General features: G+C 38.0%; 1 protein-coding gene across 2 annotated transcripts in view; it reads right to left on the bottom strand.

Moving 5' to 3' along the window:
• Positions 1-249: 249 nt before the first annotated feature.
• The window catches only part of SMC1B (structural maintenance of chromosomes 1B), a 31,858-nt gene continuing 18,030 nt past the window's right edge, over positions 250-14,077 (bottom strand). For both annotated transcript variants that reach the window (XM_086885351.1, XM_023919073.2), the window contains exons 15-25: positions 12,909-13,015; positions 12,002-12,143; positions 11,099-11,244; positions 9,917-10,070; positions 8,427-8,525; positions 7,396-7,552; positions 6,503-6,657; positions 4,915-5,066; positions 4,451-4,520; positions 1,706-1,816; positions 250-1,468 (exon numbers count right to left, since the gene is read on the bottom strand). In XM_086885351.1, the coding sequence (XP_086741477.1) occupies positions 1,358-1,468; positions 1,706-1,816; positions 4,451-4,520; positions 4,915-5,066; positions 6,503-6,657; positions 7,396-7,552; positions 8,427-8,525; positions 9,917-10,070; positions 11,099-11,244; positions 12,002-12,143; positions 12,909-13,015 (1,404 nt within the window). In that variant the 3' untranslated portion in view covers positions 250-1,357. The remainder of the gene's footprint in view (positions 1,469-1,705; positions 1,817-4,450; positions 4,521-4,914; positions 5,067-6,502; positions 6,658-7,395; positions 7,553-8,426; positions 8,526-9,916; positions 10,071-11,098; positions 11,245-12,001; positions 12,144-12,908; positions 13,016-14,077) is intronic.

Below are 14,077 nucleotides of genomic sequence, written 5' to 3'. Positions count from 1 at the left end.
AGGGGCACAGGACCAATCAGAACACCCTGGACTGCCACCCCAGGCGCGGCTGGGGTGGGCCAACTCTTCCCGGGCTTACAGGGCACATCTCCCGAGGAAGAAGGATGGAATTTTACCATTCTCAGGCTTTAAAGCCACACCTCTCACTTAAACAATGCTTATCTGAAGCTAAAATCTTTGCCGCTGTGGGCAGCAGCACATCCCAGTTTGTTATCAAATTCCGAATTAAGGCACTGATGCTGACTCGTGTCAGAGTAAATTATTTTATTCAATGAAGTGTAGCAATAACTCAAGTGCTTGACGAACATCTGTATTCCTGTGAAACATGTTACACCCCTGCTCAGACAATCTTCCTCCCTGAGGCAGGATCCCTGCAGGCCCAGCACAAGCCCAGGGCTCACAGCACGTGATAAAGCAGGGGATGTGTAAGCAACCCATAGGACAAAAGGAACCTGCTCTGTGAACACAAGATATAATTATTATGAACAATCACAAAGAAAGGGAACCTCTTCAGCACAGAGGTGGAACATAAGCCAGATAAAGTGATTCCAGCTTTCAGTTTTCTGCACCCAACTTCATTAACTTTAGATGAAAAATTCATTAACTTGCAGCTGCTTAGATGAAAAACAGCCAGCAAAGCAACTTCAGTGTACTGTGACAGCTGCATAGTAAAAAACATTTTTCTATATTTCTATATTAATTTCATTTGCCTCTATAGCATCTGACTCATTATTTCCACTTCTGAATGAGGTGAAATAGCTCAGAGGTGAAATTTTTCAAGGTTACATCACAGCTCTAGAGCTGCATCACAGGTTTTTGTACAGTTAGCGAATACTTGTGTAAGGCTGCAGTGGAAGACTGAAGTCTTTCTGGTTGTCACAGAAGTCACCAAAGATAACGAGCACATTCCAGTACCTTACTGTTTTAGAAAAGAGGAAATAATCCTATCTGAAGGCAAATAGATGCAGCTACAACACAGAAGGTCCTGACTGGAGTAGTGAGCACCTGAACAGTGTGCTGGCACTATGGAATTTTCATAAGGAAAGTAAGAGGCTTGTGCTTTGAGATACTGTACTTCTGGAAATGAACCTCCAGCCCTTCTTTGTACAGCCAAACTATTTGGAATGAAAGCTTTGGGTACCAGTGTGCACACCTCAGAAACAGCCTTGGGTTCCCACTCCTTAACAAAACTGCAACAAGGAGTAGCAGTTGATTCCCTTAATATTTTGCAAAACTGCTTCACTTGAAAAATGAACGTTTCCCAGTCAACATCTAATAGCCACATTCAAACTCAGGTTTTAACAGTCAGCTGTGAGCCCAGCTCCTGCTGTCACCCAGCCCTGACACCATCCATGTGCTATTCGAAGAGAGAACCATGGCTGGGCTTCTCTGCTGTGTCCTGCTCTTCCCCCTCTGGGTACTCGGTAAGATCCAGGGTCAGGACTCGGCTGAACATAATGTCATCGTGCTGAGAAGAGGGAGGATCACACCATGTAACACACTTCTGGTACTTGAAATAAGCATTTCATTACTATGAGATGCAATCATAAGCTTGAGTTCCCCGAAGGAAGTTCCCTGGAGCTGGTACCTGCACAGCAGGACACACCCACTCACCAATTGTGCATGATTCACTGGAGCAACACTTCAGGTGCAACCAGCACTTCAACAACCCCATGTGGATTATTTAACCATAATTAACTGTTACCTCAGGACACACTCCAATCAATGCATCTGCCTTGCAATAAAACTCTTCCTTCAGGGAAATAACTATCATTTGGAACTGTTCATGTGCCTGTTCTCTAATGAAACTTGAGACCTTTGGAAAGAAACCAAGTATTTCAGTTAGTTCTGGCAACCTGAAACAATGCTGTGATTAGGAAATGGTGAGGAAAGGACTGAACTGTGCTAGATGTAGAACTCCATCATGAAATTAAATTGCTAAAATGAGAAATAAACCAGTTCTAAAAGACAGGTATTCTGCATGGTTTTAAGACAACCCCTCAGATGTGCTGCTTTTTGAAAATACTTAAGAAAATAATGTTTCATTCTAATGAATAAAGCTATAAAAAGACACTAGTGTCAATGAATAACGATTTTACTTTACATAACTAGAAAGGAAGGTGGAAATTTCTAAATAAGTTTTAAGAAAAGTGAAAAGTTTGTTACTGGCTGTATAACAATCTTAAATTAGTTCACTGCAGACAGCAGCAAATTTCTCAATGATAATGCAACTCAAAGGTACAAAATTCAAGTTATTAATTGGTGAGTATTGCAATGTCCCCCAATATAAATAAAATTCTGGATAAAGGAAAGCTAGTACGTATTTAATGAGCCCTCTGCCTGCACAGTTCTATGTGACATGGAAATTAATTTTTTAATGAAAGAACTGTTAGAAAGTTACTGGAAAAACTGTGGCAAGTAAGTTACAAACTTCACAATAATTTCAGAATATATTTTCAATTAGTAAGAGATCTGCTTTAATACATCATCAATCTGAAATAATGGAAAAAGTTTAATTTCTCACAATAAAAAATGTGTACCAGTGAGTACAAGCAACAATCTTTCACAGATCAATTTTGCTTACTTTCAGTATTTAATTTTAGCTCCTTTTGAACTGAATTGTGAAATCCAGATGCACAGAGGCAAAACCACCTCTTTGTTTCCAATGTTTTGACAAGAATGGTGCTCAGCACATCCTTAGGCGTAAAGGGGACTTCTCTTCTGCCAGGCAGAATGAGCCTCCTCAGAGGGTCAAAGTGCAGCAAAATGCCTGGTGCATTCTATTAATCACCATCAGCTCTGTTAATGCATCATAGGTAGCCTATATGGAAAGCTGGCAACATCCCCGAAATCCTCACCTTCATGCAATGTGTACAGGATTGGGGTATGTCTAACTGCAACAGGAATTTATCTGGATTAATAAAGTCATCCTGGTAACAACCATGTAAAGACATGATCTGGGTCCCTGCCCAGCTCCAGCCAGAGCCAGGAAACATCAGCCAGCCACCCCAGAGAGCCACAGAGACAGGCAGTGCTCATCACCTGATGCACCCACCACAGCTTCCATGAAGAACAGAAATGTGAAGTTCAGCAGTAAATGGTGTAACAGCAAAGGAAAGCCTGGAGTCAGCCTGAACTGCTCCAAGTCATCAGCCTTGAGACATCTGAGCCCAGAAAGAGTTACACACAGAAAACACAATACCATATTTAACTGGAACACATTATCTTAGAGTAGTCCCAAGTAAGACTCATAAGCAGAGCAGTATGTGATAGAAGCTCAGGTCACAGAAGTGCTGTGTGATGTGTAACGCTGTTTTTAATCATGTCATTGAGAGCCAAACCCTGAAGTTTCCTTAGGGATCCTCATTATAACCCCACTACATCCCATCTGACGTTGCTGAAACACACTGCACCAAGTTAAAACAACCTCAGGGCCTGCCTAACCCTTGTGCACTTGCATCCCAAGGATTATTTAGGGAATTCAGGTTCAGGAACCTCTCACAGTGAGTCAGTAATCTCCAAGAAGAAATTGAATTCTATGTGGCAGGCACAAGTGATAGAGCTTCCCAGCTATCTGTTCCAGAGGTACCGTCCAATCAAACTCTGGGGTACTTGGCACATCACAGTTAATGCCTTCAAGGGAAAAACCAAAATGTTTGGTGTTTAAACAACTGCTTTTGTTAGGCTTTACCAAGACTGACATAAGCAGTAATGCTAGTAGAAATACTGTTCTGAAAAAAAAAATGCTTCTACAGAAGAAAATCCAGGCATATGTGGAAAGTTTTAGGATTCCTCCCTACAAACAATCCCCCTGTTCTGAGCCTCCCCCCTCCCAGGGGCTGCCATCCACAGCTGCAATCTCTGTGCTCCAGCCTTGGTTCTTGTTACATTGAACAGTTACTGGCAAAAAGGGACAGAGAAATTGAGAGGGCAAGAAGGCGTTTAAATCAAGAAAAGTCACGTGACTAAAATGACTGGAGCAACAGCTTAATGGGTGCTAAGCCAAAAATAGTTACTAAGCCAATGATATTAAACACTCCAGTGACAGAATGACTTGGTTTCCACATCCAGACACACTCCTTGCTACTTCTCAGAGCCAACGGAATTCCAAGGCCTTACCAATTCCAAGCAGCACAATTCCCAGGTGCCCTCCAAGTCAGACTGTGCCACATAGGGTTATGACACAACACACCTGCACACCTTCACACTCTTCACCACCTCCTCTCACCTTCCCAATTTTGAGACCAATCAAACACACTTGGATTAAGGAATTTAAATTTTAAGTTTGTCCCATATCTCATGGACTGACTCATTATTTCAGCCCTAAATCCAATCTAATTTAAAACAGGTTCAGGCAGGCTAATCAATCTCTGTATCCCAACACCCTGCAATGGAAGTAGCCACCCTTCTACAAAAAGTACCATATATTGTTGGTAAAAGAGCAACTTACTTTATCAATGTTTGTGTTGTCCAGTGCTGCATCTATCTCATCCAAAATAAAAAAAGGAGCTGGACGAAAGCTGCAGAAAACAAGACAGTATTTTGCATTGAGATACCAAAATGTTAGTCAACATTGTAATTACTTACTCCATAAATAAAGTTGAAAATAATTAAAATACAAGAATAATATTGCAAACTAAGTAGTTAGGTATCATTTAACATTAAATAATAGACAAGAAATTAACAATTAACAGTTAATATTTTAATTAACATGAAGTTCTACATTGAATATATAAAGTCATGACAGATGAAGAGTAAGGACTTCAGCAATGCTTGAACACTCCATTAGCAGAATTTTTTTTAATGCATGTAAGCATAATGCTGTCTCTTTCTATCACCTATTTGGCCAGATACTTGGAGAATACCCTAATACTTCTTTTTTTCCTCTGGATAATCCCACAGCAGCTGTTTTACCTGTGTATGGCAAACACGAGAGCCAGGGCTGCCACTGTTTTTTCCCCTCCTGACAAACTGTCCATTGGCATAAAGCGCTTGCCTGGAGCTACGCAGTTGAAGCCAATGCCCTCCAGATATGGCTCCTCAGGATTTTCAGGACTAAGGAATGCCTGGAAACAAATACACTTAATTGTTAAAAGTAAGATTAATCAAATTATTTAGATGGGTATTTTTTAGGTTTAAATACTGACTAAGCTAGTGAGGAAACCAGCGAGTTTGCTTCGCTTTCAGGCGACCTGTTCACACATTCTGAAAGGAGCAGTGTCCAGCTTCCAGAGAATATGGTTTTGTTAACAAACCATAAGGAACCAAGAGGCTCAGTAACAAAACCAGTATGGAAATAGTGCCACATATTTGTTATTTCCAAACTTTTGACTACTGAACTTTTGTTATAGAACTTGATTTTACCACCATTTTATGTAACTGCTTTGATTTTTTTAATTATTTAAGTATTAGACTTCAAAAACAAGTTTCTTCTTTTATGGCCTGGAAGACAATGTATTTGCAAAACTGTCTTTTTTTTTGGTGAAAGGCTAGATTTACAGAACCTAGATTTGAGCTGGACAAAGACTGCTTGCAATAAAGTCCTTTTCTGTACTTTGTACTTCTGTACCTTTTTCTGTATCTTGGTTCCAAGGGACAAAATGTAATACCATTATTTTAAAGGAACCACCATTTTTCCTTACCCCTAAAAGTATGATGGGTAAGATCTTTGCTACATGGTTTATTTTTCTCATTAATAGAAGAGACAATAAAATAATACAGACTCCTCCCCCTCTGCACAACTGGAGACAGGTAAGAAATTTCCTAACTTAACCCTCGTTTCAAATGTCTCCTCTTAGATCACAGACATCATGGAAGAAAATAAAACCACACACAACATGCTGAAGGAAAACAAAATCTTAAGAAAGACAACAGTTCAATCCTTTAAATATTCCACAGCCTATGGAATTTAACATAACCAAAGCATTTGGGAGTTCCCTCTTGACTTTTGGTATTAATACAGGAACAGTAACAAAGATAAATGTGAGACAATTTTTCTACATGTTTCTTAAAAGCTGGAAACATATTATGTCTGTTTATGTTTTCTGAATATTTAGGCAGAGTAGAAGGTGCTTCAAGACCCTGTACAAAACACTAGCACTGATTCATGATTTTCAGTTGTCTGTACTAGTGATTATTATTCATATAACTTGATGTGTAAACCAATCTTATTTTAAAATGAAGGACTCAAATTAGCAAACCTAAACCACTATAATTTCACACTCATGTTCTGATAATTAACAAGTCTGCTAAAAAGCAAAGAGTAAAACTAAGCCAAGCTGAATAGCTCCAAATTTTGCTCACAGATTATCTCCCTCTGTCTAATGTCAAGCATACTTTGGCTTATTGCTTGTTCCTTCCCTGACCCTAAACTTCTGTCATCATTATTTCTGTAGTTTTCTTCTTAAGCATAGAGACTGTCTTTGGAAGCCAGTAGTGCTACTTTTTTCTAGGTAACAAAGCATCTTTGCCTTTAAGGCAAAAAGCCCTGAGCTTGACACACCTGAGCACTAGTGCTCCTGCAAAGCCTCTTGTAGATCCTGTCAATGGCGATGGAGGCATGCTCAAAGCACCGGCTAAACAGCTCATATCTCCTTTTTTTCACTTCTTCAAATTCCTGCTTGCATCTTCTGGCCTCCTTTCTGCTGGTCTCAAAAGCTATTGAAAAACAAAATCACAGGAATTACTTCTTAAGAAGTCTTTGAGCAAATACACAGAGCAAATATATAATGGGTACCATGAGCAAGATCAAAGAAAATTATTGTAGAAAAAGGAACATACCAATATAATAGTGTGATTTTCCTTCCATGTTTCAAATTGAGAACCCACAAACCAGCAAAGTTGTGATGTATTCAATCTGCTCTGTGCCACATTTATCTGGAGCAAGGAACAATGTCCTTCTCCTGTTCTTCCTTCTGGGAACCAGGCAGCCCTACGCAGCACCAGCACTGGCCTGGTACAGCTCCAGAGCCCCTTAAGTTTCTTACATAGTTAATACATTCAAAACTCTCTGAAGATAGTCATCATTTTGCAGAAATGCCCATGTGTTAGTTTTGGACAACATACACAGTTCCTTCAGTTATGTAAGAAAAATTTAAGCAATTTTAACATTAAAGTCAGTACTTCTCAGAAAGCAAGTAAAAACATTTTATGATGTCGTGTGGGGAACAAGTATCTTCCCAATCATTCAAACCGTTGTCAACAAACTACTGCACACTCAAGTGTATGTTAAAGAACTGTTTACATATAATTAAAAAGATAACTGAGGATAAACACTTAACCACAGAAATATATCTTAATATCTGAAATGGGCAAAGCCAGCAGGACCAACCCCAAGAAGAATTTCAGTTAGGGGTAGAATCACAAAAGTGACTGACATGAAAGACTCAGTGTTACCGTCTATCGATTCTTGGAACTTGTCCCGAGCTATCTGTAACTTCTCTCCTGCTCTCAGGTTTGGAGCAGCTGTCTTCATTAATGTGACCTCTTTAGATTTGATTTCCTGCTGCATTTCCTTCACATGATCCTCTATATCTTTATCAGATTCTAGTTGCTAAAGAAAGAAAACCAATAGAGCAATCTAATTTGCTTTTAGGCCAACACATTTTAATACATACAGCAAGCACTCATGGTTCCTGAAACAATCATTAATAGCTTTAACTTGAAAAACAACTGAAAATGCCACCCAGGTCTTAGTTCTTGCAATGAATCTACCAGGCCCTCACTTTTCTTTTCCAAGACCTCTAAACACAGGGAGACAATTATTTTCCCTCAATTCCCTCTTTAAAATACAACATGGGAGCAGGATTAGTGCTTCACTCCTTGGTTTTTAAAGAAGAGGTTCTCAGTAAATTCTTTGAGGTAAGTTCTACTGATGACAGATTCATCCTTTGCTCTGTTCTTCTGACATTTAACTATTTTCTTCAAGATTAAAAAGGAAAAAAAAATTGCAAAACCTGCTGAGAAAATGTGGCCTTATGGGCTGTTAGGGAAGGATGGGAAGCCTCAGTCTCGGCAAATGCCACAAACAAAGTGAACAACCCCCCCCCAGCCATCCTTGGGTCTTGAAGTTTTGAGCCTTAACATAAATAGTTGGAACTTCAAGGCAGAAAGTAAAGGAAGAAGGGGAAAAAAAATAAAAAAATCAAGATTATAATAAGTCTCTCAATGCCATTTTTGTGGTTCAGGGAAGCTGCAAGTTAAAGCCAGTTATATGGGAAGCTGCCCTATCTAGAGATCCCACACATCAATGCTACGTCATAAGTACAAAACCAGAGCACACAGACATGCACTTCATCTTAGCAATGGTTTTATCAAGTGTCAATTTAAGACCAGGGTGAAGAACAAAATAAACAACAAATAAAATATCTTTCACAAAAATAAAACCAAACACTTAAACCCTAATAATTTCAGACAGAAAAGATTACCTTTAGGTCAGCTTCTAGGGTACTGTAGTCTATCTGAATTCCCTCTTCCCTTTCATAGATCCCTGATAGAGTCTGGGTGCCTTCTATTTCAGTTTCTAGCTATAAGAGGAAGGACATTCCAATTCAGAAACACAACAGTTAACTTTAAAACAGTAAAACAAATTCATTAAAAGGTTTTAAAATCAGAAGACACTGGTAACATGTCATGAGGTAAACTTAATCCATGTCTCTTCCCCTGGACCAAATGGAGTGAACAGTTAAGGCCTCATGAGCCTAATTAACACATGCACCTGTAAATGAGGATGAAAACATCTGCTGAACTCAGCTTGAAGCTAAGTTAAAAGCAGCAACAATCTGTTTATTACATATTTACAACTCTGTACATACTGTAAATCTCCTGATTGGAAAGATGTACACATCCTGATGCCTCAATCCCTTCCAAGAGAAGGCTGAAGTGTGTAAACCGAGGCATTTCTTCCTCTTTCCAAAAAGAATCGAGGAGCTTCAGTTCTGTATGGCATAAGCAGAGAATCTTCTACTCCTTCTAGCCTGAATTTCAGTCACTTTCCCTCAAATTAAACATGTGCTATCTCTCATTATTAGACCCCTTTCCCACCAAGAATCTTTCTCAGAACTAAGTCTTGCTGGTCTTCTCAGTGAGGTTAATTAAGAATCCACATTGCCATTCCTTCTGCTCCCTGCCTTGGTTTCCTCTCTTCCTTATTCAGAAACAATGAGAGCTGAGTTCCTACATCCTCTATCATTACTATTTCTTGTTCTTTCTCTTCACTGACTGTCCACCCCACCTCACTGCCTGCATTTTGTCTGCTGCCCAGTTCACACCTATCCTCTGGCAAAAATACTTTTCTAAGGAATGGGTTCAACAAGACTCCTACCAAATTCACAGATTTGTTATAAGTTCTTCAAAACCCACAGTTCATTTCTTTTGTAACAGTGCAGAAAGATTGTTTCTCCTCACAAAAAGTATGTTGGAAAAAGAGGGAAGATGGAGACAAATAACAAGGGACAGTCATCAGATAGAAGGAATGCTTCTATTTTAGCCTATCCCTGATTTCTGTGAACATCAGCAACTGCTGAACTCAAAAGGATGATTTTCTATACTGCATTTACATTATGGATGATAGACCAAATATCTCAACTCTTGCACATAACATATTAATTTACATTTCTGAACTGATCCCTGTATATCCTCTTACTTATTATCATACCAATTTTCTTTTACCACAAGATTTTATATATTTCACAAGAGTATGTTTTGAGCACAAGCAAAAATATTTGCAAACACTACTTCTGTCTACAAAAATAAATTGCTCTTTTGAATGAAAGAGACATGGTCACATAAATAGAGTGTACTGGTTTGAAAATTACTACGTAAGAGAAACAGTCCTGTAGGGAAAGAAAAAGAAACTTTAAATTCGTGAGTAAGAGCTCCTCCACAATATCTATCTTCTTCTAAACACTTTATGTACCTCTACTTCACTGATATCATCCAGTGATCCAGACAGTAGCTTGATTTTCAAGTCCTGCACCTTGCATTCAAGCAGCAGATTATGTCGCCTTAATCTCTTCTCTTCCAGAGATGTTTCTAGAGCTGTAGCTTCCCTCTGCAACTTTGTGGCTTCTCTACATGCACAAAAGGCACAGTGCAAAAGTGAAAACATCACTGCTAATAATATCCACAGAAAAACAGCATGATGAATGCAGCATGGAAAGCAGATTCCAAACACCAAGAGGGCTGTTTCCTCTGCAGTAACCCCCATCAAACACATAGGAAAATGGTGCTGTACTTCTGCTGTCCTCTCCATTCTCCCAAATTACTCCGAAGGAAGCCTCAGTTGCAGTACACTGCCAAGTTCACTGAAATGCACATTCAAATACCCATCTTTCCTAATTACAGCCCAGCTCTGTTCTGTTTAACTCTAGTTAACATGTACGGAGATTTGATTCCTTAACATGTAATCAAGTATCTTTTATCATTACTTTCCTTGAAACAGCTTGATTCTTTGCAGCCAACTCCTCTGATAGCATCAAGATTCCCCAAGTTTTCCTAGACCTACTGTGCCAACATGATAGGGTTTTTAAATACAGCAATGACTCCTGATAAAGGGACATCAATAATAAGCAAGCACAATGGAACTGAAGTATAAACTGTCCACACAATGGAGTTGATTTAATGTAACAGTAGGACAAAACAATGACCTACAGTTAGTACTATTTTAATGTATTCAACACAAGAAAAGTGTGGAAAAATTACAATTAAATCGGAAAATAAAAATATTCCCATTAGTCAGACACACTGTAAAACAAAACAGTCAAACTACAAGGGAACTTCACATGCCCCCAGTCAAGCTGCAAGCTACTACATACTCACCACAACAGATGAGAGATCTGTGGTCAGAGATCACAGTGAGTCTAAGACTAGGCAGGTAATAAAATAATTTTATATGGTTTATGGGATGGCTCTCTTGAAATATTCTCCTTCACACACTGAAACACTGTTAAACTAAGGAACACTGTAGTTGCAAATCACTATGTCTTTAATAAATCTTTCACAAGAAAACAAAACAAGAGAAATCCAAATATGTGATCAGTAAATCCCTTCTAAATATTATCCCATTAGTCATCTTCCCAGGAGTAGAATTAGGAATTACCTATTAAGAGTTATGACCACCTTTCTGAACTCTTCAACTTCATTTTGGCTTTTTGTAAGCTCAGATTTATGAGCACTTAATCTATCCTTAAGGTGCTGCTGCTCCTCCAAAAGTCCATTCACTTTTTTTAGAAGATTTTCCTCATCCTGCATAGAAATATTTAAATTTTTAGCCTCCCACCAAGAATCTTGATCTGGAACCTCTACTATACAGAAAGGAGTTAAAGTTTAAACCTGTTACATTCAAATGTGTTACAGCACAAGATCTGAAAGGCACTGGGGAGGTGGGTTTTCCCCCCACTTTGTGGCAGTTTTATACATTTCACCTTTTGTTTTTTGTTCAAAGCACGTATTTTCTCCTTCCCTTTTCTGTGAACAAGCACAAGCTTGTTTCTTTAACAAGCAACATCAGCACAATACAGGTAAAGAACACTGTGAAGGAGGAACCCATACATATTACTTCAACTGAAAATCTAAATTGGTTTTAGCATTATTTTAAATGCATTAGTGGCTGTAAATTAGCTTAAAGATGTAAAGCACCAGAATTGCTTGCTCTTACTCAAAATCTGCTCAATCTGAGCTGCATGCTGCTGGTTTTATCTATAGATGTATGTTGCCTTTTCATATCGACTGAACAAAGTATAAAATAATACTGTACAGACAGTTATCCAAAACTCAACTTTTAATAAGCTTATTTTTAATAATAAATAAGCATCCAAATATGGCAGTTTATTCCAAGGTTAAAAAGCAATATGCATCTACATTTTTCTAAGCAATTTCAAAGTCAACACTGAATTAACCCCTTGAGAAATTAATCCACAGCATCAAATACATTTAGTCAAAATTGGAACTGAGAGGAAAGAATACATTGAATTACAGAGACAGAAAATTATTTTATTATTACCTTCTGTAGCTTGATAATCTCAGCTTCGTCTTTATGAACTGTCTCCCTCAACTTGCTGACTGAGTTTGTTAATTTTTGTAGATTACCACGATTATACTCCAGCTGAATGTTCAGTCGTGTCCTCTGATTTTCAAACTCCAATCTAGTCAAAGTACAGGATTTAAAACCACTTCTTACAAAGCAGTCTATTAACTGTGATTGGACTCTATTTAGATACCATTACTATATCTTCTATGTGAACACAAAAATCTGCATTACATTGATTTACTACACCACATCCTGTAAATATATGGGAAATCACAAAGATACAGTGATACTGGTCAGAAAAATACAATATAGAATATAGCCACATCAATATGGAAAGTGACACTTGAACTTCAACCATCAATTCATTTTAACATTCTCCCTCTAAGATACAAATCTGTGGTGCAGTGGACACATGTCTGTGAGAGAAACACTAGCTGAGGTTGCCTGTGAAAAACTCAAGAACCTGTTTTCCTTGTAAGAGTATATTCTTATACCAAACTCCTGCATCTTACACCCAGTTTTCCTTAAGATTTTTCACACACAAGTGACCCTTCATGCTATTCTCAATTTAGGCTAGCACCATTTTTCAATGTGGGTATTAGAAAACTAATCTTTATTTTTTTACAATAGTGCTACCAAAACAGTAAATGTTACCTTTCAAGTTTGTTGTGAGCTGTCACTGATACCATCTAACAAACCCAAACCATAGCAGTGATCTAACTAACCTATAGCAATGGTCTAATTAATCCTTACAGTGACAAGGAAAGCCTTCTACATTCTCCTAGGACTTTGTGTTTTCTCCTGTGAGGGAGTTTTTCAAGTACCAGTGTGCCCAATCTAATACCAAACCACTGGTTTATATTTTAATGACATACACCACCTTCTCTTATCAATCTCCTCTTGCTGTCTCACATGTTCTTGTTCATATACACGAATATTTTCTATACCAATTTCTTCACAGAATTCCCGGAAAACAACATCTTCAACCTTTGAAAACAGAAATGAAACAAAAAATTATTACAGTATTTTGCAACTCAGATGTAAAATATTCAATCACTTCACCTACAAACTCGATTTTTAAGGTACTTCAAGAAAACAGCTAACAACTACTGAGAAGTGATTTGTACTTGAAATTTTCAAGTAACACTTTCAGTCCAAATGCCAGACATTATAAGGCATATATGTGCCTATGATCTACTAAGTGTAACTCAAATCTAAGCTCTTCTTGACAACACCCAGTCATTCTGAAGACAAAAGTGTCTTCACAGTGTAACCAGCTTCCCTGGTTTCGACTGCTGTTCCCAGACAGCTGTGCTCTGTTTATAGAAAAGTTATAGCAGAAACTCTGCCATGGAGTACCTCATTTCCAAATTATACAGCAGATACTAACAAAAGCATCAGTCAAAACCAATTCTAAACTTTTTAAGAAAAATTTAAGCAGGCAAATACTAGGTACAGTGTATATGGCTGGACTGAAGAAAGAAACAGCAAGTCTATTTAAAAGGAAACCAAATGGACTGAACAAAATTTTAAGAGAATGCTGCAGGTCAAAGCCTGGTATTGTTTATATTGTTTCAGTATTCAGGTTTTTTTAGCCAGTTATCAAATACTATATCAAACCAAGTTATATTATCCAAGTTACAATACTCTCTGGAAACTGATGATTGGTTCCAAATGATAGCCTCTATATCTTTGTTTTTTCAAAACAAGCAAAAGAAAAGTTCCTGTATCTGGAATTCTTATTAGAATTTTAGTTATATTAGATATTAGTTATTATATTATATTTTATGTGCTATATTATATATTAATATATATTATATATATAATACTATATTATATTAGAATATTAGATTTTAGTTAACCATCAGCATCTTTCTCAGTGTTTGCAGCTGACAGACATCTGCACTCCCTCATGCCTGCACCCCAAGCAAGACAGAGAACAGGCAGCAATTTTGGCTTGTTCTTACATGCAGAATTCCAGTCATGGATTAATCTCAGACTGACTGATGAGAATGGGTCAGAAGCAGGAACTAAATGACATATGTACGA

This window comes from Cyanistes caeruleus, chromosome 4 (genome assembly GCF_971803275.1).
Source record: "Cyanistes caeruleus chromosome 4, bCyaCae1.hap1.1, whole genome shotgun sequence".
In the NCBI taxonomy this organism is placed as follows: domain Eukaryota; kingdom Metazoa; phylum Chordata; class Aves; order Passeriformes; family Paridae; genus Cyanistes; species Cyanistes caeruleus.
The sequence above is the reverse complement of the archived record's forward strand: the minus strand, read 5'-3'. Positions and strand labels throughout refer to the sequence as shown.